The sequence below is a fragment of the Antennarius striatus genome, chromosome 4, assembly GCF_040054535.1.
Source record: "Antennarius striatus isolate MH-2024 chromosome 4, ASM4005453v1, whole genome shotgun sequence".
Classification (NCBI taxonomy): domain Eukaryota; kingdom Metazoa; phylum Chordata; class Actinopteri; order Lophiiformes; family Antennariidae; genus Antennarius; species Antennarius striatus.
In genome coordinates, this window is record NC_090779.1 from 22,010,103 (window position 1) to 22,038,100 (window position 27,998).

The 27,998-nt window shown below is 44.5% G+C and overlaps 3 protein-coding genes across 5 annotated transcripts; 1 reads left to right on the forward strand and 2 right to left on the reverse strand.

Annotated features, from left to right (window-relative positions):
• Window positions 1-403: 403 nt before the first annotated feature.
• On the forward strand, window positions 404-4,569 carry mdkb (midkine b). Of its 2 annotated transcripts, none has more exons than XM_068313708.1 (5): window positions 404-494; window positions 2,975-3,063; window positions 3,180-3,353; window positions 3,736-3,894; window positions 3,981-4,566. In XM_068313708.1, exons 2-5 carry the CDS (start codon window positions 2,976-2,978, stop codon window positions 3,998-4,000), a joined length of 441 nt encoding a protein of 146 aa, XP_068169809.1. In that variant the 5' UTR covers window positions 404-494; window position 2,975; the 3' UTR covers window positions 4,001-4,566. The 2 variants fall into 2 exon arrangements, with proteins under 2 accessions (XP_068169809.1, XP_068169810.1); XM_068313709.1 differs by having other exon boundaries at window positions 443-494; window positions 2,966-3,063; window positions 3,981-4,569.
• Window positions 4,570-6,619: 2,050 nt separating this feature from the next.
• chrm4b (cholinergic receptor, muscarinic 4b) lies at window positions 6,620-10,910 on the reverse strand. The gene is made up of 2 exons (XM_068312175.1): window positions 10,229-10,910; window positions 6,620-9,514 (listed from the first exon to the last, which is right to left on the reverse strand). Exons 1-2 carry the CDS (start codon window positions 10,281-10,283, stop codon window positions 8,190-8,192), a joined length of 1,380 nt encoding a protein of 459 aa, XP_068168276.1. The 5' UTR covers window positions 10,284-10,910; the 3' UTR covers window positions 6,620-8,189.
• Window positions 10,911-11,048: 138 nt separating this feature from the next.
• ambra1b (autophagy/beclin-1 regulator 1b) lies at window positions 11,049-27,466 on the reverse strand. 2 transcript variants are annotated; one of them, XM_068312174.1, is made up of 19 exons: window positions 27,164-27,466; window positions 24,050-24,255; window positions 23,178-23,236; window positions 22,789-22,972; window positions 22,544-22,716; window positions 21,944-22,010; window positions 20,351-21,867; window positions 19,959-20,045; window positions 19,490-19,675; window positions 18,829-18,909; window positions 18,636-18,736; window positions 18,339-18,449; window positions 18,066-18,254; window positions 17,746-17,900; window positions 17,201-17,340; window positions 16,387-16,491; window positions 15,681-15,868; window positions 15,288-15,407; window positions 11,049-14,950 (listed from the first exon to the last, which is right to left on the reverse strand). In XM_068312174.1, the coding sequence occupies exons 2-19, from the start codon at window positions 24,179-24,181 to the stop codon at window positions 14,427-14,429; spliced, it is 4,119 nt and encodes a 1,372-aa protein (XP_068168275.1). In that variant the 5' UTR covers window positions 24,182-24,255; window positions 27,164-27,466; the 3' UTR covers window positions 11,049-14,426. The 2 variants fall into 2 exon arrangements, with proteins under 2 accessions (XP_068168275.1, XP_068168274.1); XM_068312173.1 differs by having other exon boundaries at window positions 15,666-15,868.
• Window positions 27,467-27,998: the final 532 nt, after the last annotated feature.

Here is a 27,998-nt window from a genome sequence, read left to right on the forward strand (position 1 = left end):
TTTGTGTTTTTTTCTTCATCAACACATCTGCACCGAAGTGATAAATACATTGGTGGTGGTGGAATGTAATTAAGCACATTTACTCAAGTACTACATGAACTACTAATACGCATTACATTTTTAATACATTTTTAACAAGTTGTAATTTTAACTTTAATGCTTTGAGAGCATTAAATATCAATAAATTAAAATACTGTCATCATGACACAGAAATATATGATAGATGTAATACTAGAGCTCATACACCTGAACTCTGACCTACAGAACAGACCACGGTTTGAGTCAATATTAATACACACACATACACATACACACACACACAATCACACTCTTGTGACATCACAACCTTTAATCCACACCCCAAGGAACAAAAAGCTCATTAGCATAAATGTGTGTGTCTGTGTGTGTGTGTGAGGGGTTGTGCAGTAGCAGCAGAAGCGGCGTCAGAAAGTAACGACTCCACGTTGGGACTGGCTGCTCCTTTGAGCTCAGAAGTGAGTTTTTATCTTTTATTCTATTATAGTCAGTTGACAGATGATTAAATATATCATTTCATAAGTCATTAAGGTGTGATCTAAAAATAATCTGTTCATCTCAGTTTCAAAAACTTAAAACAGAAACAAAAGAGAATTTTTGTACTGTGTTATTTGGAACGGTCAAATTTTCATTCTGTATTTGGAATGTTTCTCAAGTTATTTTGAAAGTTAGTGTAAAGACAAAATGATCATGAAACATAAATTAATACTAATTTTCATGAAAAACCACAACAGGTAGAAAATGTTTGTTAATTAATAAATAACCAAAAACAATTGAAACTAAACTAGAATCTCATTTCTCCGTGTCTGATTTTTTTTTTTTTTGGTAAATAATCCACAGATTCAGTTCAGTTTAAGATGTATTTTAGATTTTAACTGATTTTTTGTGTGTGTTTCTTTTACTGTTGTTTGTCTTTTATATTTACTCACAAAGACAGATGCTGGTGTTTTTTTGAAGAAATATTTGTTACTTTGACACCTGTAGCTGTGAGCGAATCTGCTGATTTACTCGGATGTCAATTTGTTTTTTACATGACCAGGAAGTTCATTTTTATTTATTTAATATTGTTTGTTAATCAAATCTATATTTTCATCCAGTTTGTATTTTATCCCTTGTTTTTGTCAGTGTTAGCAGCAGAAGCCAGTGTGTAAATCTTGATGTTTGTTCTGGTTAAACATCACCGGCTGCTCCTCAGGCTGTTTCTCCTCCTCTTCCTCATTCCTGTTTTAGAACACGCACTTCTTAAAACCACATCTGTAGGAGAAACTCCTACAGATTCTCATCTTTAAATGTTTCCGGATGTGAGAGTGAACCCAGAGATTCTGGAGGAAGTTCCCCTGAATGTTTTCCACCAAAGGGAGCATCCCATTCCTTTTCTCCATGCTAGCATTTCTTTGTTTTCTTATGCAAATGAGTCCCTATTCAGGTCAAGGGGGGGGGGGTGTCCTAAGATGAGGCCTGGAATCTGTGTTGGGCTTTAGAGAAATAAAACCAGACTGCAGGAGGCTTTGTGTTGGTCCAATGAATCAGTATTCTTTTGAGAGGAAATCTAAGGAGCTCTTTCAGACACTGCTTGGCCTCCTCCTCCTCCTCTCCTTCATAGATGGAGGGCGGCCTGGATGCCTGCTGAGAGCCGGTTCCTCCACATAAAAGGCTGCAGGAGGGGCGAGAAGAGCAGGTTTAGCTCTGCCAGCTGACATGTGAAAGAGGACCATTGCTTTAATGGAGGTCTGAAAGACGACTCTGTCATCTCTCAGCACAAAAACAACAGAAAGGCGGAGAGGAGGCTCATGGGTAATTGACTCCCTCACTAGAAAATCCATTTCTCTGAACTGATGACACCGAAGGAGGAGGAAAAGGAGAAATAAACCAGAATACATTAGCCTACTTCTATAATCCTGCTGATAACAAAGCTCAGATTATTTGACTTAAGCTGAAACAGCAGCAGATTTGATTTGGACTAAATTTGGACCATCTGGCTCAAAGTCAACCAAACCGACCCGATCACGCCTCAGCATCACATTAGGACAAAAACATGTATTTTTTCTCAAAATCCAAAACAAGGAAGACACCCCCCCCCCTCTAGACTGACCTGAGATGATGTTATGTTATCATTTTAAAATGAGACCTCAGCTCTAGACCCATGCTAACTGTAGTCCTAAACTATCCTTTACCTAATGCTAATCTCTATGGCTCATGTTTTAATATCACTTTATTTTATTCATTCATTTAACTTCTGGAAGACGAGATGAACTATATATCTCAGCTTATTCCGGCTGGCTATAGGTGAGAGGTGGGATACACCCAGGACAAGTTGCCAGTTCACTGCAGGGTCACACACAAGGACATACATTCACTCGCTCTCACACGCACACACACACCGCTGCATGTTTCTGGAGGTGGGAGGAGGCTGGAGAACCTTGAGACAAACTCCATACAGATGGAATCAAACCATCCACCTTCTAGCTGTGGGGCGACAGCATAGCCCATGGCTCGCTTTACTTCACATGTTAAAGTTTCCTTTTTTGTGTGGTTTTTCTAAAGTTTTTCTACTTTTATGTGGTTTACCTGAAACCCAAAGTCAGAATTGACCTTTTTGTTGACTTCTAAGCATTAATCTCTTTGCTCTTGTATCAAATCCCTAACAATGTATTTTATATAGTATTATACACATGTACATATTTTATGTAATGGGCATATACATTTTTATGGCGCACACACACACACACACACACACACACACACACACACACACACACACACACACACACACACACACAATAGCCTAATTGTTAATAATATTCAGACGATTTACTCTTTTTCATTATTTTTCTGAATTTGGTGCATAACTAAACATTGTTGCGCTGCTGTGCTGCCCCCTGGTGGTCTGCTGGAACTGGTGGCTTTATTTTCTGGTTCCATATTTCTGTTTGTGCAGAATGAGAAACTTGTTGTCCGTGACGCTGCTGCTGCTCCTCGCCCTGATGCTCCCCATCGAGGCCAGCAGGAGAGCCAAAGGTCACAAAGGTCAGATTACCACCAGGCGTCATCCTGAGGGAATCCGTTTCCTTGAGGAAACCCGAGATCAGAATTTAACGCTCATTCATGTGTTTTCCCTTCATCCTGGCTTTCTTTCCCGTAAGGTGGGAAACATGATAAATCCCGGCCTGTTTCGGAGTGCTCCACTGCAGAGACCCGCTATGGGAAATGCATTCCGGAACGCGGAGACTGTGGAGATGGTTTGAGGGAGGCCACCTGTAAGGATCGCACCGATAAGATCCACTGCAAGGTCCCCTGCAACTGGAAGAAGGACATCAGTAAGAGCACCGAATCGATTCATGTAGACGTTTCTGGGAGGTTTCATGAAGAACAAAAATTATTTTAATTTAATATTTTTCAAGGTTATGAAACTCAGCGTATTTAACATTTTAAAAATTTCAGCAAGGCAACATCTGAGCCAATAAGTGATTGATTCTTATTTAAATAACAACACAAACCGTGGAAGTGAAATTGCGGTGTAGTGGAGGTTTCTGTAGGAAGGAAGTGACACTTCCACGCGTGTGTTCACTTTGAGCGGTTAGGGGGCTCCATCTAGCGGCCAGAGGACAGACTGCACCCTCTTGTGGCGGAGGCTGGTGGAACAAACTCTGTACTTCAGTCGGAACAGTCCCTTTAAAGTCACTCGTATTTTCCCCTCAGGTGACTGTAAGTACAAGTTTGGCCCCTGGGGCTCCTGCGACGCCGCCACCAGCACCAAGAGCCGATCAGGGACCCTGAAGAGGGCGCTGTTCAATGCCGAGTGCCAAAACACCGTCAAGGTGTCCAAACCCTGCTCCCCCAAAACCAAGAAGGCCAGAGGTGAGACTTGACCCCCTCCCGAGCTGATCCAGAACCAACCTGGTTAATATTAACACTGGTTAACATCGTCTCCTTTCTGTCTCCAGGTGAGAAGAAGTCAAACTAAAGGATGGAAAGAGATGAAGAAGAAGACAGGATTCACACTCTTCCTCCGTCTGAACAGTCGTCTTCCTCCCTCAGACACAAAAAAACCGAGACTCCTCTGAATGACAGAGACCACTTTTGATTTGTGGTTTCCTGACTTTCATTTTTACCAATCTGCTTCTCCTTGTCTTTATTTGGTGTGAGGCTCCTCCCCCTTTACATAATCAATAATCTTTAGCTGATTTTGTTGAATAGTTTTTGTTAACCTTACATAGTTCTTTCTAAAAGCTTTAACAGTAGCTGCAGGTAAATTACCTCTCTGTTGATCTGTGATTATAAAGAATTGTGCTTTTAATCTTTATCCTACATAAAATCTATTTTTTGATCTGTAGATTTTTGACGTTGCAGGATGAGACATGTATAAATGAACAAATTAAATAATGTACATTGTTTTGCTGAAGAGTCCCTTCATGAACATGCCAATCATCATGGTGATTACAAAAACATGTCCATTAATGGATGTTAGCGTGTATCTGGTCAGAACCAAGAAGAAGGTTCAAACATTTTCAAATAAAGCAGAAGTTAGTCCAGTTAAATTGTGCAGGTAGTAAAAAGGTTTTGTTTGAAGCGTGAATTGCTCTTGGAAGTCGTCCTCGTCCTCCCATCAGGGCAGCACGGTGGCGCAGCGGTAACGCTGTCGCCTCACAGCCAGGAGGTCTGGGGTTCAAATCCCACAGACGGCATCTGTGAGGAGTTTGCATGTTCTCCACGTGTCTGGTGGGTCTAAAAACATGCACATAGCTGAGTTCAAATGTTCATAGATATGTTCTCTCAACCTCCTTGAAGGAGGGTGAGAGGACACACCCAGGTTGTCATTGTAGCGGGGAATTGGTTGTTAACCAGGTTACAGAAACATTTTGGTCATGTTTCTTCCACCTGTGAACCCCATAAATACAAGTTCCGAACCAATTCATGGAAGCTAAAGGTTTAGCTCAGAGAGATGAGAGGAGGAACTCAGATCTGAGGTTATGGGTTCAAATCCCAGCTTCTGTTTATAGATTTTCTTCAGAGTGTTGTGAATAATAAATACAACATCCAACCACTTCCTGTGTGTAGAGTCAGGTAGCTCAGTCTGTTAAGGTGCTGAGCAGGTTTCCAGACATTATAGGATCAAATCCCACTCTTTCTATCATTTTTCAGGCTGTTTCCTGAATGACGAAGACAAATACGTGCTGAGAAAAGGTCTGAGCGTGAAGGAATCGGTAGCGTGATGGGTTAGCCTGTGACAATAAGCAATTGGCTCTACATTCAAGTCCCAACCCAACGCTGCAGGTTCTGGATCAAAACTGTGTCTCGCAGTAACGGGGCCGGGAGGGGGCCGTGTCCCCTCCTGGTCTTCTGGAGGTATAGAATGATGGGGTTATGAAGCCCTGAACCAGAAATGGCTAATATTTTACTGCTAACATGACCGTGAAGTAACGTCTACTACTAGACTGAATGAACAGGATGCAGACACAGTAAATAGTAAGAACCCTCTCTGGTATCTTCACAGACATTAACTTTCTGTCGGGTCCAGGAGGCTCGTAGACACTGTTTTCAGCTCTCATCAACGTCCCTGTGAAAACCACAAAGCAAAAAAAGTTAAGAAACCCAACTAAGTAATATGGGGGGGGGGGGTTTCCTGGTACTGTTCAAATGTGGAGGTGGGCCTTAGTTTGGGGCCCACTGCTCTACATGATTCACCAGTTCCAGGATGGATCGCTATTACGACCCAGCTCGTTAAAAAGAGTTGTAAGAAGAAGAAACCGATGTAGAAGTGTTAACAAGAAAATATTTTATAAATCAAAGATTATTTTAAATCCCTGGACAGTGTAAAGGTTTTCAAAATTAACAAAAGGGCCAAAGGATGCTGCTCAAAGGAATATAACCAAAAGGATCGCTGAATTTGTCTGTAAATTACAAGTTAAGTGAAAACAAAACCCACAAAGTAATCTAATTACAGTTGTACAAAAAAACTAAGTGGTGAGCAGCACCTCTACCCCTAGTGCTAAAACAATCCAGTACCTGCCTGCAATTTACAGGTGACTAACTTGGCTCACTGTTCCACAATGTGGTCACAAACTTAAAACATCGCATCTCGCAGGAGCAAATGAGGCAGACTGTCCGTGAGGAAACAGCCCCCCCCATCTGAACAGCTGAAGAGTATTTGAGGGCTCCAGCTCTGATTGAGGATCTGGGATTGGAGCGCTCCATTGACAACATGCTGCACCAATCAGGAGCCGGGGATGGAACAGGTGGAGTGGGAGGAGCCTGGACTGAAGGGTGGTGAAGCATTGAGAGGGAAGCAAACAGAAACACACACACGCCCATGCAAACCCGTAACAATCACACAGCAGTTAGTTTCTGTGAGTCTGCAGTTCTGTTGCGACACAACAGTCTAAAACAAGAGTGGTGCACGTTCTCTCAGTAACAGTTTTGTTAATGATGAGAGGCCACCGTTTATTTTAACAAAAAAAAATCTTTAACACAAATCTAGCCACAGGCTTTAATAGGCTCTGCAGTTTGAACACCAAAGATATGGATGTCGGCTCCGATGCAGGCCCCACTCCAGGTCCATCAGTTCAACACAAAACACCCCCAAACCATCACAACGCTTGTCACGAGGTAACCAGACCCCACTGTCGCTTTCAAATGACCCTAAGGCAGGGGTGTCAAAGTCAAATACACAGAGGGCCAAAAAACACATTTACTACAAGCCGAGGGCCGTACTGGTTCAATATTTATTAAAACATATTGAAATGAACATAGCCTATTGAACACAGTGTATATTATTTAATGATTAAATGAATAACGCAGTATTTTGTTATGGCTCTGTCAGTAACTTCAAGGGGAAAGATTAATATCAAGATAAACGCATAAATGAAATTGCATTTTGTACAAACTGAAAATGCATTATCATGCTGCTCTATGATCCTACCAATCACTGCTTTCAAATAGTAAAAAAATAAATACGTACATGTAAATCAAATCAGTCGTATTCTTTCTGGTTCTTATGAGCAATTTTCCCTGAGTCCATTCAACTGAAATAAATAAAAAACTAAAATCTATGACACACTGACAATACAATACTTCCTTCAAGGAGACATCACGTCTTGTGAGTCTGACCCCCACCTGGCTTGACACCCCCTGCTCTCAGCGTCCACATTTCCTTTTATCCAGTTTTAAGGAGGGCAGTAGTTACATCCAACCTCCGGTCTGACTGCTGATAAACAATGAAACCAAAGCACTCTCGCTGCGCTGCGTGACTTCCGCTACCGTTGCATTGTGGGGAATGTAGTGTTTTGCCGTGCAAAACACCGGCGGGCGGATACTGCTTGCGGGCCGGTTCTAATAGTAATTAAAAATCATCCAGCGGGTCATAAATAATTCATCACGGGCCAGATCTGTCCCGCGGGCCTTGACTTTGACATATGTGCTCCAGAGCCATCATAAGCTGTCGGTTATGCTCGGAGAGTCCTGTTGGGTTTCTCTGTCTGTTAAAGCGCTTTGAAATGTCTACCGATGTGATTAAGCGCTATAAAAATACAAGTTGATTGGTTGGTTATCTTCATTCCTCCGAAAAAGATGCAAAAGTTGGAGAAAAACAAAGTGGCAGTGAATGAAAAACCATCAAATGTAAATCAAGAAAAAGAGAAGTTTCTGTCAGCTTAGTGCAGTGTCCACAGGGGAATACAGTACTGTACATATATAAATTAAAGAAAACGACTGAGTGACAAGTGAAAAACAACAACTGTATTACATCTTTATTTCTAAACTGTTTTTTGAAATGACTACCAAGCTTCAACATGTTGATAAAACCAAATAAATAATTTTAATCTTTTTTCCCCCTATTTCTTTAAATGGTTAAGACATTGTTGTTATAATAAAATCATTTGAATTAACAGTTTTTTCATTTTTTATATTATACTTTTGTCAAAATTCGATCCTTGCGTTCGCTTCTACCGTATATTCTGCTTTTACTTCTGGGATGCATAAACGTCATGTTGGGATACGCAAATTTTTCTCGCATCCCAGGGATGCTCTACTTTTTTGAGGTAAAATGAAGTCTGTGTCACATGTCATATTTTCTGCTGTTTTTTGATCTTGTTTTGATGTCAGTTATGGGGTCGACAGACCTCGGCTGATCCGCGTACGGATTGGAGCATCTGAACTCAGGATCTCTGGTCCGGCTGGCTGTGGCAGCGCAGGAGGCTGCAGAAGGTCCTCCTGAAGGTGACGTTACACAGGGCGTAGCAGCTGGGGTTGATGGCGCTGTTGATGTAGCAGAGCCAGTAGCCTGTGGTCCACAGGACGCCGGGGATGCACACGTGGCAGAAGGCGGCCACCACCGCCATGATGTTGTACGGAGTCCAGGTGAGGATGAAGGCCAGCAGGATGGCCAGGATGGTCTTGGTGACCCTCCTCTCTCTCGCCATCCCTCGACACCTCCACCTCTCCTGAGACTTCAAGCTGCCATAGAGAGAAAAAGCAGCGAAGGCCGTCCGGTGGAGGTTGGCGGCGGACGAGGGGTCATTCCCCGTCCTGTCGGTGGAGAGGTGGCGGGTGGCGAATGGAGGGTGACGCCACTGCGGCGACAGATGGACATCCGTCAGCTCTGAGGTCTCACCGGGTCTTCTGGAAATGTTCTGTTTCCTCCTGCCGTTGGAGAAGGTGGATTCTGATTGGTTCAGAGACAGGTCTGAGCTGGGGTCACTCCACACACAGCTCCATCTTGGCAGAAGGAAGCACTTCACAGACGGACGGGGCGACCTGAGGGGGGTGCGTTCGGTCTGGAGGGCGCTCAGGCGGCTGCGGCTGGCGGCGGACAGGCGGCAGTACACACAGATCATAACCAGCGCCGGCACGTAAAAGGAAGGAAGCGTCGTCGCCAAGGTGACGGCAGGGCTGGCGAGGAGGTGGGTGTAGCACTCTTCATCAGGGACGACACGTTTACCTCCGGCTGTCTGCCAGCAGAGGATGGCGGGGGCCCAGAGGAGGAGGGACAGGAGCCAGGCAGCTGCAATCATCGCCCCCGCCATCCTGCCAGTCCGCCACGCCGGGTAGCTGAGCGGCCGCGTCATGCAGAGGTAGCGGTCTAGACTGATGATCAGCAGGTTCAGGACTGAGGCGCTGCTCACCACGTGGTCCACCACCAGCCACAGATCACACACCACGGCCCCCAGGGGCCAACGGCCCTTCAGCAGGTAGAGCGTGTACAGGTTCATGGAGACCAGGCCGACGATGAGGTCAGCCGCCGCCAAGCTCAACAGGAAGTAGTTGTTGACTGTCCTGAGGTGACGGTTCACCTTGACAGAGAGGATCACCAGCGTGTTGCCCACGATGGTGACGATGCTGAGCGAGGTGGTTACCATGACGATGAGGATCGGTGTAGCCATGCTGTACAGACACGACGGTCTGATTGGAGGATGACATGTGGCGTTAACGCAGGGGTGGAGCCACATTGAGGCGTTGTGGTCAGTCGCTCCTTCCATGTTTACTGCAAAACAATTATTAAAAAGATACAATGATATATTATAATTAACAATAATAAATATTATTATATATGTATTTTATGTACAGCTCATATTTTTTAATTCTCATCAAATTCTGACCTGTATTAATAGAGGTAAAACATGTACTGTAGTATTACATGGTTGGTCCAGTTGGGTCTCAACTGATATAAATAGCTGAAATTAATCAAAAAAGAGGAGTAAGCTGATTGGAGGTTTAATTAGCCAATCACACTGATTGAGGTAGACATAGAGGAAACCACTACTGTCTGCCTTCCACTGCAATTTCCAGCTCCAACTTATAATGGGAGTTTCTGTTGCTCCGAGCTTCGCTGATCCATAAATGTGTTCGTTTCCAGATTAGCATCACATGAACCAGCACAGAATTTGACACCTTTTCATATAAACATTATGGAACAACGATGATGTCACCCTTTCTATCAATTTAAAAAAACCAGACATGGAACTGGGATTTCATGAAAACCAGTCTACATCCCAGTAAAATCCAGAACAGATTTAAATTTAATCAGATTGCTCTAAGACTGCAGCGATTGTCTTTGAATTGAAGCTTAGAGTTGAGATCTGATAACAGCTGAATGATGAAATTTAAAATTAGAAACTGGAGGATTAAATCTTCAGTTTTATAGAATCACATGATTCCAAACACAACAGATCTCCAGGCAGAGAAAGATCCGACCCACCTGCTGATCTCAGGCCAGTTGGTGTCCGCTCTGTCATCACCTCCCCTCTGCTCATTCTCCTTCAGCAGCTGTGGTTTATATACAGCTGAGGAATCCCTCATTCATTCTTCCTCATCAATCCAGGCCACGCCTGGGTGTCCCCCCCCCCTTCAGACGTCACCGCCGACTTCTTCAGATCAGCTTCAACGGGGGCCGCGAAGGCAGCGTGAGGAGACAATCCTACTCCATTATAGACCAAAAGTGACTGATTACAGCTACACCCATTACTAACGAAATGTTTAAATATAAACGGGTTTAATCTCAAACAGGAAGGTGACCACACCCTCTCTGGGAGAATGGGTGTGGCTAAATCCTGGAGGTGGGCGGTCAACTGATGTTCAGGTAAAACCATTATCTACTGAGCGTCTTATACTCAAAAGTTAATCAAATAATAGTAAAAATGTCCCTTTGACATTCACTCATTTATGGAGAATGTTATTTAGTATATTTAAGATCGGAACTAAGAAAATTTAATTTCTTTTAAAGAGGGACACATCTGATCTCTGAGCCGCTGCCTGGATTTCTATTTGCTGTATTTGATTTATTTTCCTAATATTCAGCAGAACTCAGTTCATGAACTGAAGAGCCAAAGAACTTTAAGTCTGATTTTGCCTGATAAATTATTTATTAGCGATTAATTAATCTAGATGACTACCTGAGTGTGTTTTTACATCACTGGTTGCTTGGATAAAGATCTGTTACCAGGTTGGAGTTCCACACATCGGCATGTCTGACTGGGTTTCAACATTTTGCTCTGAACAGAAACAGCTTCGACATGTCATCACAGAAAAACTCTCAAAGCTTTAATTACATCACGTCTAAAACCAAATCAGAGAATCCAGCTGTACAAACTGGTGTAGGGTGGGGTTATGTGACACAGCTGTACCTTTGTCATTGGCCAGTTGCATTGTTGGTAGGGGGTGCTCGTCATTCACAGAGGAGAGGTGGGGCCCCCATCCTCACAAACACGGGGGTCGTTTCTAAAGTGTTCGTGAATCAAGTAACGCCAGGAGGAGCATTCAGATCAGTTCGTCTCTCACACAGAAACCGGACCTCGCCTGGCCCCAAAACCCATTGAAATGAAACCAAAACCTGTGTCCAACCACATCGTGTGTCCAATCAGGGCTCTCCCTGCTCTGGATCTTCATTTTCATAGGTCAGTTAGAGTCCGACAGACCAGCGCAGGGCCTCTGTGTTTGCTAGCACATGTGGATTAATAGCAAACAAACTACAAGCAGCAGAGCGGCGGCGGCGGCTCAACGGTCTCAGGCCGGAAAGGAAAAAGTAGCACTTGATCAAAAAAATTCAAGTTTTCCTCCGCGGGAAGGGGTGGGGAGATGGGGGTCAGGGGTCAGGATGAACACAATGACCAATCACAGCCTTTTTTTCACTGCAGGAACTGAGAATAGCTTCAGGTTGTAATGTTGTTCTAACATTACGTGTTGCTGCAGGGAAGAGATGTAAAACGACTTTCAGGTTGATGTTCGGTTTTGGTTCTTGCAGCACGCGATCACATGATCATCACTCAGTTCCTGCAGAAGGGGTGTCACAACATTCCACAAACACATCCGGACACAAAACGTACGGGGGGGGGCGGTCACACACCTGTCCACATAGTCACTTTTTGTCTGTGAGCAGATTTCACTTCAGTTACTTGTCTACAAATGTAGATTCAATGATCATTAAGTCTGTCACGTGTTGCGACATGAATGCTGAGCGCCACCTGCTGGTCGGAGGGTAGCGACGCCGCTGATCAGCGGACTGCTGCGACTAGTGGATCCATCCGCCACGAAAAAATAATCCAACAAAATCACTGATGATTGTTAATAAGGAGATGGAGAGCATGAAGCTATTTTTAGTGAGGAGATTCTGATGATTAATGTTTTCTGTCGGAACGAATCAGCTAAGACTGGAAGTTGTTTTATGTCTGCTAATGAACATCCAGAAACAGATTGTCGTCCTTGTGTCTACTCATTCATTGGAGATAAAAAGCACTTGAGATTAGTTAAGATTACAGGTTGATTTGAGAGATTAGTTATCGTAACTGTAAATGTTATGTAGGCTTGTGTTGATAACAAATTCAAAACCAGAAACGACATTCTATCATTTAACAAAGACACAACCTGTAAAATAAATTTTAAAAAAGGAAGTTTCATTTTGATTTTAGTTCAGAGTTTTACCTAAACTTTGTTTATCCTGACATTACTTCAGATATTCAGTATAAAAACATTCCCGTCTTAGTTCAGTGACGACATTAAGTCTCATTTTGTCCACAGAGTTAAACTATGAGAAATGTTTCACATTTTAGCTTGAAAAATGATTCCTTTAGTCGACCACCTGCTCTATATTTAAATATATTAAACCGGTTTTATATCGCGTTAAAATGACAAATATTCCTAATTGTACTGCGACGTGTCACTGACTCGTACAGTAAGTCTCTATTAAAGTATAGATAGCAAATTAGCAACACTAACATGAGCAACCGTGTAAGATAATAAGCAACCATTATTTCAGTTCTGTTAACTTCAATGTTTTGGTTTAGCTCGTTGACAGCGATCACATCGCTACTTGTCACTCTTGAATATGTTCAGGTCCAAGTCTCAGTTCTGCTTTTCTCAGCACAGAAACAGGAAGTACTCATTTGTATTATCAGTAACATTAACAGGTCAAACGGATGTCATGTTCGTGTTAAGGTACCAACCCTAGCGCTTATAATTAGCCAACCAACACGATACACGGGAAGGTAGCGCCCTGTAGCTGCCAGCTATCAGTTAGCCTCCTGACAACAGACTAACACAGATCTGACAGTCTGAACCAAAGGTCCATTTAATCACCATCCTGGAGCTTCTTTTGCAAATACATCTCTACAGATCATGTGATGCAGATGACAGGAAGTAAATCCAGGTGAGACTGATGTTTTATGTAATGAAGAAGCGGGTTGTGTGTAGCTGGTGATCATCAGGGTTACAAGTTAAACCTCTAACGTGTTCTTGAATGCTGGTGGGAGGGTCGCACAGGTGGCAAAGAACCAATTAGATTGAGGGGTGGAGCTGGAAAAAGGTAAGTTAATATCTATTCTACAAATGATGTGTTAGAGGCGGGGCTGAATGGTGCTTTGTGCCTTCAAGCGCTACCATCAACGACACGACCATGTGCAGTGAATTCAGACGTTGCTATAGAAACATTACCTTAATGCCGATCTGTAATAATACTGATCACCTGACGTTCCACATCAACCCACCGGTAGCCATTTGTTTAAGCAATTATTTGCATTTTAGGGGAAGCTACAGAATTGTGTGTAAATACACTGCCAAAGGGCGGAACCAGAAGGTTTAAAAAACGGAACCACACGGAACTATCGCTGGCTCCGCCCACTGCTTAAACATGAAAAACTACACATCTGGAATCATTTGAACTACTGAGAACATGAAGCAACGTTCTGCTCACAGAGGATGAATGTGGTCACATGACTCACACACACAGACCTTTTACCAGACACACTTTAGTGCAAGTGAATTGCATGAGTATTTTAGCAGGAGGGGTTTGGAGAAGGGCATGATGGAACCCCCCTTTAAAAAAAACAAAAAAAAACCCACGTTGATCCTCTTCAGCATCTTAAAAAACATAGTTCAATGACCTGCAGGCCCACAGACGGACCTGCAGAACAGTCCAGTCGTTCAGTCATCGATGAGCGGGACGTCCTTTGTTGACCTCAGAGTCTAGCCTCCGGTTCTTCTTTTCATAATTACACACGATACAAAAACATAACAAAGAGTAGTGCTAGGTTTAAACACTTCAATCACACACGTTTCACATCAACATCACATGGCACCAAATGCAGCACGTTGGAGTTAAAGTGTGTGAGACCCTCCCCCCCTCAGACATGGCACTTTGAAAAACCTTCCATCACGCTGACGTAACGGGCGGAGGAGCTCAGCGCTTCAAGTACAAGCCCTTTCTGAAGGAATGATTCAGTCCAGTTTTTAAGTGCAGAGGAAGAGTACGGCCACGCGCCGATGCTTCAGGGGTTGTGGAAGGGTGAGGGGGGTGGGGGTGGGGTGACTTTGTCCCTTCTTTTCCAAGCAGGAGACCCTGTTGAGTCAAAGCAGCACCTTTCTTTGTGACGTAAGGCTTTGAGGAGCGCCCGTCAGCTCTGCTTCTACCTGCTGTACGGGTCGCCGGGGTAAATGCTGGGGGTCCCACTGCCGGGAACGGGGCTATGAGAGGAGGAGGAGGAGGATGAAGAAGACGGGGAAGACAACAGCAGGGAAGAAGAGGAAGGGCCCGGCAGGGAGTCGTCGTCCGTTCTCGCCTCGTCGAACAAGTCGTCCATGCCCACCAGAGATATGGCGGACGGCTGGGGGCTAGTCTGGGGGTCCCACAGGGGGGCCAGCTGCTCAGACGGGTTTGAGGCCTGCGGGGAGACGTAGGTCTGGGTGACGAGTAGAGGACCTGAAGTGGAGGGGGCCGTCGTGGTGGGGTCGGATGCCGGCCGGGAGGTCCCTGCGCTGGTCTGGGAGCCTCGGTGGATGCGGTGGCTGACAATGATGTTATTCCCAAAGCCCCCCATGGAGGCCATGGTGGTGCTCTGCTCCCGCTGGACCACGGCCGTCATCCCGCCTTCAGCGATCAGCCGGCGGAGTCGTGCCAGCGCGTCTTCGCCCGAACCGAACTCCTGAGAGTCTGCAGGAGAATGAGAACAGTGGTCACACGGAGATCCGACAGGATTCAGAAGAACGATGACACACAGAAAAAATAAGGGTCCAGTGTGAACGTAGCTTAATGTTAGCTGGACTGAGGTATAAAGTTACTAAACCTTAGACTGGTGAAAATCAAAAATTATTTTAAAAAATTCTTGAATGTATTGTGGTTTAAACATCTGAATCATTGGTTAAAGTGGATAATAAGATGAATTTATGTTTTGCAGTTAAGGGAAAGAGAGAGAGAGAGAGAGAGAGACAGGCAGGTAGGCAGAGAGACAGACAGACGGGTGCTTGAGTGTGAGATGGAGGATCGGTACCGGCGCCGGCAGACGGGTTGGCCTCTGCTGAAGCCTCAGTCTGGCTCCCATCTTGAACTCGTCCGCCGTGAGATGCTTCTAGAGCTGCTTGACTTGTAGACGGAGTCTCAGGAGGGACGTCTGAGGAGAAAACCAAACAGAAAATACATTCCTGCATCCCAGAAAATAATGAAAACCCAGTGATTACTTTAGCTTTTAGAACATTTACTTTAAATGTGGTAGATTATCAGGATCTTTATGAGCAGATCTGCACTGTCATCAGGCCAGAGTTTGATTCCGCATCATTTAAACCATATATGATAACATACATATGGGGTCTAACATGTGTGATGTGACTACATAGCAGTAAAAGCTGTGATGCACTGGATCTACTCTGACAGAGGGATTCAGCACCGGTTGGAAGCTGGGAGACGCTGGGGTCTGGTAGGTCCCTCTCCGTTTGTGTTTCAGCATTCTGCAGTTGGATGATTGGCGTCTGGGTTCCCTGGGATGTCACAGAGGGGGCGGGGTGTCGGGGCTGAAGACCAATGGCATTCATCAAACCCATGTCTCTGTCCAGCCTCCAGCCTGAGCGATTCGGCCTAAAATAACAAGATGTGAGCAACAGGAATCAGAAAAGTTCTTCTCTCCTACTTTATACTTATGTCAGGGATTTCTGGGGTTGAAGGAAAATTAGTTTCTCTGGTAATTTCGGTGAAAAAGCTGAGGTTGATAAACAATAAAAGTTCCTGTGGTTGAAAAAGGAAAAGTTTAATGTACCTCAAATCTACGATCTTCTATCCAGAACAGATCCATATTCATGAAAAACCAGATTTGCGGTTGAACTCAAGAAGCTGGGGGCGAATGTTTCTATTTTATTACACCAATGTGTAAAAGTCAATGTTGTGATTATTAAATCATGTATCTGAACAAAAAAATGGCTTAAGGAGTCACAAAGCTCACTTCCAAGTTTAGGCAGGAGGGCCTGTTGCTAAGGCAACAGCTGAAGATATATTTTTAGGCAGGCAGGACTTCAGGAAGACTGAAAACAGTATATCTTGATGGGTAAACTAGCTGCAGACCGCTCAGTTTAAAGGGACAGGAGGGAGGAGGTTCTCACCCTGGTCTGTCAGAACCTCGGGTCCGGCTGGTTCCACTGTTGTTGACGGAGAATAAAGGTTCTGAACTAGACTCCGCAGGGCTCTCACCATCACTTCGATAGAACCTACACACACACACACACACACACACATACACACACACATTAATGCACTTTCATTCACCAAGTCTGAATAGCAGAGGAGGGGTTCCTTCATCATGAAGACCACAACCGCATTAAAGGCTCTAATTGACCTCCTCCAATTAGCGACCTTCCTGTTTGCCTCGACCGTCAGGATAATCACATCAGGTTGCTGCTGACTGAAGGAAGAGAGGAAGCTCTCTGCAGCTCCGATGAAAACGGTCGGTTCAGTTCAGATCATTCTATTCTATCAGCACTTTGTCTCTGCGTTAAAGAGGAGGAAGGCTGATTCAATCAGGTTAGCAGCCAATCAGAGCACAGAGGAGGAATCACTCACCTCTCAATATATGGCTTTCATCAGCCTCACGTTTGACAAATGAGTTGATGCCATTTCCTCACAGAAGACAGAAATAAGCTCCACCTATTGTGTCATAAACCTCTGAGCCAAAGCTGTATTTAAATTGAATAATATCACACAGAATCACTGATACTGGAAGACACACACACACACACACACACACAAACACAAATTCAAATTTGGTCTACAAACTCGGTTTGCCTCTGACTTCCTGTTCACCTCCAGAAGGTGTGGTAGTTAAGTCTCATGATAAAAACTCTTCAGCTAAGAAGAGCATGACTGTCGGTACACAACCAGTCAATGACTCATGGTTTCCATAGTGACAGTTAAACTCACACAGGCCGGCAGATGACCAAGTCTCCCTTGTTAGTTCCGTAGGCCAGACCCATCCCCGGGTCTGGCAGCCAGCGAGCGGAGTTGATGCTGACATGGCGCCGCTGGTCTGGAGCCATGGGGTAAACCACGTTGAAGACCATCTGCAGGTGACAACATATCCGAGTCATCCTCACTGAATCAAAGATTAAACCTCAACACTTTTATGTTTCATCATCAGACATAGATAAAACTGAATTAAACAGCAGAGCAACGAATCTCTCGTATTTAATAAGACGTTTTAAATCACAGTCCCCCAGATATGGATTAAATTTACGACAATTCAGTTGACGGCATTCATTCTAGTGTTTTACAGTTGTGTCCAAACAGCTCTTTGTTAAACATTTAAGTAACATCATGTAGCATCTTCTGCCCTCGGTCACAGAGTCACTCATCCCAGCTTTAGCAGGAGAAGATGGAGCTTATTCAGAGCTGATAAATGCTGCTGCTGGTCCACATGGCCCTGTGGCAGGAATTATTAGAGCAGCCACAGCTCCGCTCGTTCTCACCCTGATGGACATCTCGCCGCCGTGAGGCTGCTGCAGGCGGAAGACTTGCGCCACCATGTGGTCGGTGGTGGGATGCAGCAGGATCCTGCGGGAGGCCAAGCCCACCATCACATAGCAGCCCATCGGAGACAAGCTAACAGAGATAGCATTTGGACCTGTCCAAGAAGAAACAAATATGGTTAAATAAATAAGAATAATAAAAAAAGATCTGTTGGAGAAAAATTATATATTAGAGACATAAAAAATTAAGATTATAATAGAGTAATTACTAACATTTAGGCAGCAAAATGTTTAATAAAGATATTTACAGTCCACTGTACCAAATCTCTTGGTGTAAAGCATCTCTCCCAGGTTGTGGGGCGCTAGAGAATAGATGGCCAGGATGCCTTCATCTGGGAAACCCCGCTGGCTGCTGGGAATGAAGACCGCCAGCAGCTGACCGTCGGCAGATATGTCGCAGCTCGCATCATTGTAGATCTTACAGTTTGGCACCAGGACGTTGACGGAGGCTGGAAACCAAGAGATGCTCGTCAGCGTCAACATGACTGATCCTCAAACTTAAACACCAATGGCACCTGAAAGAGCTTCTTTACCGTTGCTGATCTCGGGCAGGTCAAATTTGGTGAAGTCCCACCATTGCAGGCGGTAGGTGGTGTTAGCGATGTTGCTGGCGACTGCAGACTGACCGTCACCGATCGATGCGCCTGAGGATATCAGGGTTAATTATTGCGGAAATCCGTGTTTGCACAATCAAACCAAATGTAAACGTCTTTGAATGTCCTACAGGCAGCTGGACTCCTGGTTATTTCCAGGTAAAGAAACAGATACTGAACCACATCCTGATGAGCATTGCTGAAGTGTGTGCGCGTTGGTGTAAAGTGTGCGTTTACCAGCAAGTACTCTGTTGACCGAGGAGTGTGTGGCCAGGCCAGGTTGCCCCCTTTCATGGAAGATCCCGGCGTAGGGAAGGTACTCGGGGAGGAGGAAACGCCTGGAGTACATGACAGGAGATGAAAACCAAACATACACCGTAAATCATCTGCCTGATTTCCCTCTCGCCTGGTTCTGTCAGAGCAGACTCACCGTGGGACGAAGCGACCCAGCGAAGGTGCAGACATCCTGGCGTTACGTGGTGTCCTGTGTCTCGCTCTGTCTCCATTATCGCTGGAAAAAAAAGGTAAAGGCTCCAAATACAGAGACTGGTTCAGATGTCATCGCCTGATTGTCCATAGGTGTGATTGTGTGCTAAATGGTTGTTTGTCTTTCGTGTGGTTCTGCGATGCACTGGCACCGGGTCCGGAGAGCCTCCGGATAGGCTTTAAAAACCCCAGTGACCCACGTAGACAGAAAAAGCAGGAAAATGAATGAATTCTGAAAAGGAGGAAGCGGCCAGGATTTCATCTCCTAACAAACAGTGAAATGAACGACTGCACTATGAAAAGCTATCAAGCTAATATGACTCAAGAGTTATACACACAAAGGGTTAAAAAAAAACTTCAGATAATTTATAGTGTTATAAAGACTGTGTCTTACTCGTTATATGTTGCCAAGACACATGCAAATACTTACAGAAAGTAAGTAAATGCTGGATTTTTTTTTTTACCCGAATAAAAACCCCCCAGAACAACCAAGAAGTCGATCAAGTTTTATTTATATGGCGCTTAATCATGGCAACACATTAAGCGCTATATAAATAATGTCAGAGGCAAAAGAATGATGGAAGAGTTACAAATATCAAACTCACTCCAGCTCCTCAAAGTCCATGTCGCTGTTGTCGATGGAGTTGGATGGGTTGCCTGCGGGGCTGTCTGTTGAAGACGACATGGCCCGCAGGCGGTTCTGCTGGTAGCGAAGTGAACGCTGACGAATGCTGTCCCGCCGTGACAGATACTGGATCATTCTCTGGGCGTAGTAAGCAGCTGGAGAGAGCCTGGGGGGCACAGAGGGTGAGTTCAGCTTCATTATTGATTAAAACTGTGAAATATAAAGATTTAAGATACTTTATCAAATGGGGAAATGTTTTCAAGACTATGAATTACACACCCACACACACAGCCTACAGACTATAGAGTAATAAAAATAATAAAGTTTTTGGGGTTCGGTGTCTTGTGGAAGGGTACGTCTGCAGTCTTTGTGGCCAGGCTGGGGCCAGTAACAACCGTAAATAACAGTAATATTGCTGGATCAGGCTAAATGAAGTGTTCTAGGCTTACCTGGCTGGGTCAGGGTAAATGGGATGGTCTCTTGATCCTGACATGTCATATCGAGACAAAGATAACAGAGATGATTCCAAGAGTCGCCTGCATGAGAGAAATGATGACCAATATTACTAAAGAGAGTTGTGCTGTAAAATACTTTGAAGAAATGTTAAACTTTAACTTACCCTCTGGCTAAAAGTTCAACAGAATGCCAGCCATAATTGAATGACAGGCTGTGAAGCAAAGATGTCAACCTGACCCCAAGACTAAGATTAACCCAAAGCCAGATATGAACTTTTTTAATCTCTTAAATGCTTCATACATATACTAACTGTAACCACAGTGAGAGTGTGGGTATGCTTGTATTTGCCACTGATAATGGAAGCAATGACACAAAAAGTTCGTACCTTCTCAAGGAGTCCTCATCTGGAGGGTCAACAGGCATTTCTTGGCTTAAGGCCTCCGGTGGATCTGTTGCCCTGCCGGCAGCAGCCTGCCGGTACACCCTCTCCCACTGTGCTGTGTCCTGGTTGTACACCAAGCCCACAGTTTGTTCTCCAGGCTGGTTGGGAGTCGGGACTATTGGGAAGGCCACTGTTCCTGCTCCCCCACCTCCAGGGTGAGGTGGCTGCTCGTTTGGTTCTGGAGGTGTCCTCCTCTCTTGGGTTTGGCCTTCCATTGACCTCCTGCTCTCCTCTGGCTGCCAAGGGGACGAAGATGAAGATGGGAAGGAGGAGGAAGAAGAGGAGGGCTCCAGAGTGGAGGCGGACGTTGACGAGGCCTGGTTGGTGCGCTCCCAGCGCTGAGAGTCGTGATTGAAGGTCAGCAGGTTGTGGCAGGCTCGGCAGCGGTTCAGATGGCCTCGGGAGGTTGGGGGAGGAACGTTGTTCTCCAGGGTGTGTGAGGAAGGAGGAGGGGGGAGAGGGGGTTGGTAGTGGATAATGGTCGGGGAGGAGGGGGAGGAAGATGATGGCCCTGGTCTCTCCGGATCCATGTTATTATTCAGCAGTTCTTGGTTCTGCTCCTGACTTCCATCTGCCATGCTGCCCCCTAGTGGAGGCTCCAGGTCCTGCATGCGATCAAACTCCATAAAGTAGCGGCTTAGGTTGCACTGCAGAACGTTACGGAAGGAAGCAGTGTTGCTCCGAGTGCCATCCCAGAATGGATGATGGCCACTGCTTGTCCCAGCGCCATCTCGACCCCCCGGCTCCCCTTGCTGGGGGAAACCCCGTCCCTCTGAGGCGGAGGTGTAGACAGGGGACTGAGAGGAGCCATCCTGTTGACGTAGCACTGAAAGCAAACTGATCGAGGAAGAGGAGGTTCTGGGAGGCAGCATGCCTGGACCAATCCCGCCCTCCCTCATGCTTAGCAAGTTGCGAGTCCAGTCAGGTCCTGGCCTGGAGGTGGAGTGAGGCTCCATGTGGCTGGGTGAAGCATGATTAAGAGAAGTTCCGGCGCTGTAATAGACTGAGGTAAAGGCAGAGGGTCGGTCTGAGGGCTGTCTTGGTTCCGTACGGGCTGAAGAGAAGGAGGAAGCTGGGGGAGGTTGGGGAGTGTCGGAGGACACCCTAGGATCCGTGGGGGTCGCACTGGCAGCTAGGGTGGGGTTACGGCTGATGGAACAACGACTGCACAGACAAACCATGCCCAGGTGCTGGGTGCACCCCGGGAAGGGAGGCCCACGTTCAGAGCTGGGGTACTGTGCCAGAGGTATTGTGGGAGATTCTCCGACACTGCCTCCGTTTTCACCGAGAGGGCGTGGCTGCTCACCGCCGACCTGAGCCCCCGGAGAGCGAGACGACAGTATGTGGAGGAAGTTGTGGAGGATGGGTGTGCGACGAACGGGTTGGGAAGGCAGGAAGGAGCGTTGGCGGAAATGAGACATCTCAACACTGTCCATGGGAACTTCAGAGTCCTCTTCATTCTGAAAGAAAGGTAACATCTCTGAGGTCTTCCCTCCAACAAGGCTGAACAACAAAACCACCGGGAACTCTGCTCACCTGCTGATTCGATGGATTCACTATCGCTGTAAGCAAGTTGTGACCAAGTGGATCAAACCTCACCAACCTGTAACGAACACCGAATAAATAAAACACGGTGATTGAGGGTGGATTGTCTACATGTGACCGGCATCAGTGTTAACTTCCTAACTTACCACACTGTCCACAACCCTCCCTGAAAAGTTACTCATTCATGTCACTGCATACGGCCTATTTAAGCTACCGTAAACTAAATGCAACACCTTTAATGTGAAAGCTGGCCACATGTCTTGAATGTTGTTATCCTCCCTTTGTAATATGATTGAGATCTATAGTGTGAGACGGCACAAGACGAAAAAATTATCAGCTGAAAATTAGATTGTTTTACTCCAGGATTCCTGGTTTCCGGATCTGACAAGTCGACACATCATAGAAAAAGTCGACAGGCATTACAGCTCAGTGGGTGTGTTCCCAATGCTGCTATGTGACAGATTAATGGCAGTTTAAGGTGTGTCCACAAATGCTGTACCGTATATGATTCTATTTTAATAGACCACACCAAGATGACAGGAAGGACTTGGACTCATCACAGTAACACCGCAGCTGTTCTGTCCAACCCACCTGACTCTCTCCGTGTCACTTCCTGTCTTAACCACGGCGAATGGTTCCGGGCGGCTCCAGTCCCAAAAATGGAGCTCGTTGTTGGTGGCAATGAGAAGGAGTTGAGCGGTCGGGTGGAAGGCCAGGGAGGCAATAGCGATGTTACTCTCTGTAAACCAGCTCTCACTGCCACCCTGCAGACAGAACGCCGCTGTCAGCGCAGACCAACGTTTACCATTAAAGCCTCACCAGACAGAAACACTCACATGCAGGTCCCAGATGCGGACTTCGCCATCGAGGCACCCAGAGGCTACCAGGCCGGGGATTGTGGGGTGGAAGGTTACGCACCACGGGGTTCTACGATGGCCCACTAGGGAATGCAGGCACTTTCCAGTCTTCACCTCTGTTATGTAAATGTTGTGGTTGACGTGTGTGGAAGCCATAAGGGTCCTGCGGCAAGAAAAATGAGTAAATAGGAAATTATTTGATTAATTCTCTTAGTCTGTGCTGCTAATATCTGGTTGTTTGCCAGCTCTTTGCAAAACAAGTCACACGGTGCTGGGTTGGAACACCAGCTGCACTGCAGTCACGGCAGTTTAAATCAATAATGAATAACAATAAAAGCGCTTCTCAGAATGTGGGTGGATTGGCTCACCTGTCGGGGCTGAATGCCAACAGGAAGGTGGAGCGAGGACTGTCTGGCAGCTCCACTTTCTGTCAGGGACACAATTATTTAAACAGGTTCAAAATCCTACAATAGTTTCACAGAAATGCACCAACCGACAAACCAGATGATTCATCTCAGGATGTTCATCCTCAGAAAATAAATCTGAAGGGACAGAAATGAATGATTCCCAGCTGTGTTCACACACACAGAGGAGCTGCTTGTGTCCCAGTCAGCTGAACCATACGGTAACAAGACTTCACTCTACCGGCATCTGGAGCGTCTTTCACACAACCTGGGTTCACTGCTAACTGCTAGCTAAATTATTACTGTTGTGACACTTTATTTGCTGGATGAGTGTGTAAAATCTATTGTGTTAATGTTTGTTGTGCAGAATGCCGGATCCTCATTCAGCTTTTTTCGGTGTAAACAGGAAGTTTAGAAGAAGGCTGTAGCCACTTCCTGTTCTTTTCTACTTCCTTTATTTTGCTTTCCAGTATTTGCTTGATACCGCAAAATACTTACAGTACTTAACAAAATACTGTGAGCCTCATCCTGGGTGCAACCATAAAACGATTGATGTGATGTAAAATATACAGTGAAATGCTTGTGTTGAGCAGATTTGTTTTTTAGTGCTCTGTTGAAGAAGACAGGATAGGGTTTTTCATGCAACACAAATCTTTTGGTGGATGACACCAATACCAATCACTATAAGGCATCATCCTTTTCTAAATATTCTGCCATTATTATAATAATGAATAGAATGAGAGAAGAGGGTCGGCGTAACCTAAGTTCTGCCTGAGCACCGTCCTCGATGGAGTGGAGTTGTGAACATGGATGTGACCCGAGCATGCCTGGCTCACCTGACTCTGCCATTTCATCCAGCGGACCTTCTCCTCCACTAGAAGCTGCAGCAGCCTCTGGGAGCCAAACGTCTGGGAGCCTCGCTCCCGGCTGGACAGGATCCGGACAGAGTTCCTCTGACGGGATGCCATGTTACTACCAGTGGCCTCTGCTGATTGGCTGCTCACTCACACAGTGGCCTGTCCCTCGCCATGCAGAGTCTAGGCTAGAAGACAGTTGTTCAAGAATGAATAACTAGACAAAAGAATTGACACGCATAGCATGGAAAGGCTATCCTGTCTGACAAAGAGATGCTAACGTATGTGGTTTGAGAAAGATGAGGTCAGAGGGTGAACCTATCCTGATAAGTACTGGAGTAGATTATGAGGCTATACATATGATTAGAATATGATTGATTAAAAGCTGATCAATCTGTTCAACTTCCATAAAACTGAAGCTGTTAGTCAATTTTCTTTCGTAAATTGAATTCTGGATTCCATGAATACATCAACCTGGACTAGTATATATCACAGAGAGCATTTTTTGTCTCTTAAGCTATTATTTACAATTACATTTTTAATGCCGGTCGAGGAGAGGCTGTCCAGTCACTGGAAACACAATTAGAGCCAAAAGCACCACATAGTGTCGGTGGCAAACCACCAATTAGTTTGAGCAAAACAACCATTGTGCTGTCAGTTAGCATCCTCACAGGCAGGTTTGGCTTTCCCTCACAGAATTCTGGATCTTTTCCGTGGCTCAACAGCAGCCAGACATCCCGGCAGGCAAAAATGTGATTAAACCTTAGACTCAGGCAAAATGAAACTCCAGTTATGAGATAATCATTCTGAATCTGAGCTGGTCAAACGAACAGTAATAAACAGCTAAAGTGTAAATACACATCTAAACATCAACCCAAATGGATCAATACAGCTGGAATATGTAACAAAGACCTCTGGTAGCTGTATGACTGTGCTTGTTGGAAGGTTTGATGACTTTTCACTCTCATCCAAGAGGCTCAGTTGACTTTATTCAACACAGAGATCTACCATGACCTGGATAACTGATAATCTCCACCGACATATTAAAAAAATCCACAAAAGAGCAAGTTTAACGTCATTATTGTGGTTATTTTCCAAAATCATTTTATCAACTGATGGAAGATTTACAGAAATTGGTCAATTAGGGTGCTAAGTTTTACTTACACCAATAATTTGTTACACATGTTATTGGTGCAGATTATTAAGTCAACTTGATTAACTGTCTACCTTTTGGAGATGCAAATGCTGGTACTACTGTCTCCATGCTTCCCTTTAAAAACACACAGTTCAACTAAAGACAAAAACATAGATAAACACAAAGATAATCGCCAGGCTCTGGGGACCACAAAGGCTTTCCACAATCCAAAGAGAGCACATTACGCTGCACTGCAACTTTATGACACAGCAAATCACAAGCTGCTTTTAGAATCTGCCATGTCATTTAATTTCAACTCCCTGTGGTGGCAGCAGTCTGACAGTCAGACCCACTTTAAAGCTCCAGTTTGGATCTGCTTGAGAGAAAAACGATATAAAGCACAAAACACCACAACATTCTGTGAAGCGCACACCACCAGTAAGTAATCTATAGGACAGTGTCTATCTTGAATGGACAAAACTGGAAAATCTATGATGGAGGAGATGACTCAAACCAAACCAACGGTGCGCTGTCTGTGCCTCATCAGCCAGAGGCATCAGCTACAGCATATTCAGGGCTTTTCCACTGGATTTTATTGTAGCTGAGATCAGATTTTAAAAAAAGCTTTCCTTAAGGGTATCTGCCAGCACAGACTGTTAAGTAACATTATAAGAAAATTCTGAATCCACTGTTCTATTTGTATCTGAATCATTCAATAGCCCCCCCCCAACCCCATGTCCCATGCCCAACCACTGCACAACTTTGAGGAATTTGGTTAACAATCTGAGTAATCCTGCTGACAACTCTGTAAAGTGACGTGTCCAAACATAACCTCACTGGTAGAGTTAATGGGGTATAATCTCCACCTCTTTGATCAAACTGTCCCTGGTCATACATGCTCCTGTGGCCAGCAGCAGTCACCAGATCCTGCTGTGAGTGTTTGGTATATTTTGGAACAATGTTAATCTCAAGTACAGCTGGAGAAAGAGTGGAATTTAACTAATGGTTACAAAGAAAACAGTGTTCAAAAAAGTAAACTCTCAAAAATAGGAAATCAACAAAGACACCTCTAATTTCCATAATTCAAATTTCATCGAGTTCATTACTTCTGTCTGTTCAATACCAAAAGCCTCCATCCAGAGAGAATAGAAATTTGTAAGTACTGCTAAAAGTGTAACAGAGATAATCAAGATTCAGGTGGGTTTCAGCAGTTCCGATCAATAACAAGGGGATGTGTCATATTTAAAGCTGCGACTGTTAATTTCCTTCAACCACACTACAAAGCTCAGCTACACAAATATCACTGCAAAGAACGGCTACTTGCTGAATACAGTACAGTACTGCATAATATGGATCTGAAATGCTCATAGCAGCCATGACATACGTCCGTCCGCATATAGCACAGGTAGTTTGAATAATTTCTTTAAATACTACTATGGATATTAATATTCTAATGTCAAATCAATGATCTGCTATGTCAAATGCAACATAGATACTCACCAACTAATCATAAGTTTAACATATGCTTCATCAATGGTACATGTCATAAAAATGATCTTGTAATCATTTCAAGATGAATGCCACACCAAAATAAACATCGTTCGCTTTTTCCAGTTGATATATTATAAACATAAGATGATATCTTACAGGCACTGTTTGTGTTAGGTGTTCTTATGTTTTAGCTTGGTTCTACCTAAACATGACACTAGTGTAAAACATATCATTCACAGAGACAGAAAGACCCAGACAAAGTTGATTTCAGCGATTTTTGCGGAATAACATAGCTAGCCAAAGGGCTAAATTAGCCGATTCCGGATATAGTAACGAAGCTAACGATCTGGATGTGAAGTGCTAGTTTATTCGGAGGTTTTATAAAGACTGAATTACGAACATAAATACATCATTGACATGTACTATAAGTACAAATAAATGAGATCAATGAAACGGGCTGTATTGCCTACCTTTCTTTTTCGCGTCGCTCCCCGGTCGTGCCATCATAGGCGTTGTTAACAAGCTATCTTGAGTTAACAGTTGCTATGCTAGCTAGTTAGATAGCTCGGCCAAAAAAGGAAAATGTGGCCGCAGCAAATCATGAGCTATCCAACGCGAACATCGGCGTACTACGCTTATTTTAACATACAGCGTCCATTTACGTCAATGGACAACACTGAATGTATCGGAGAGAGACGAAGAATAAATATTTTCTAAGGCATTGGTCCAATGTTCTACTAGCTGCCAAAAACGAAAATGCTACTGCGTAACTAGCTAGCCGATGGCTAGTCACCCCCACACACAGTCTTAATAGTAGAACAACGATCACTAACTAATCGAACGTGGGACAATCCCTTTATAGTCAAATATGCTTTTATAAAGCAATATTGTAACAGGTGTACTTAAGCATTTTTTTGTTCTACATTTTGTTGAAATAACAACACCGCTAATTATATCGTTATACACTGTGCTCCTGCTCAAACTGTATTTTGAGCAGGAGCAGCAGGAGGCTATTCTTGCATCGACTACAAACCCTGAAGAAGGTGCATCTATTATTTTGAGGCATTTTATCGAGGCTGTCAAACTGATCCCATTCATTCCATTTAGAAGGTATACGCAGATATAAGCGGCTACTAACTAAATAATAAATCCAAAATGAAGCCATTTTCAAGCTAACATCAGAGGAAAATATTGTATAAACGTAAAAACAGATCATGACAAATTTTAATTATGCACCAGTCACTGCTTCAGCAACTGATGACTGAAGAGCACTACAGTATTACTATTCTGTTTTTTCCAGTGGTC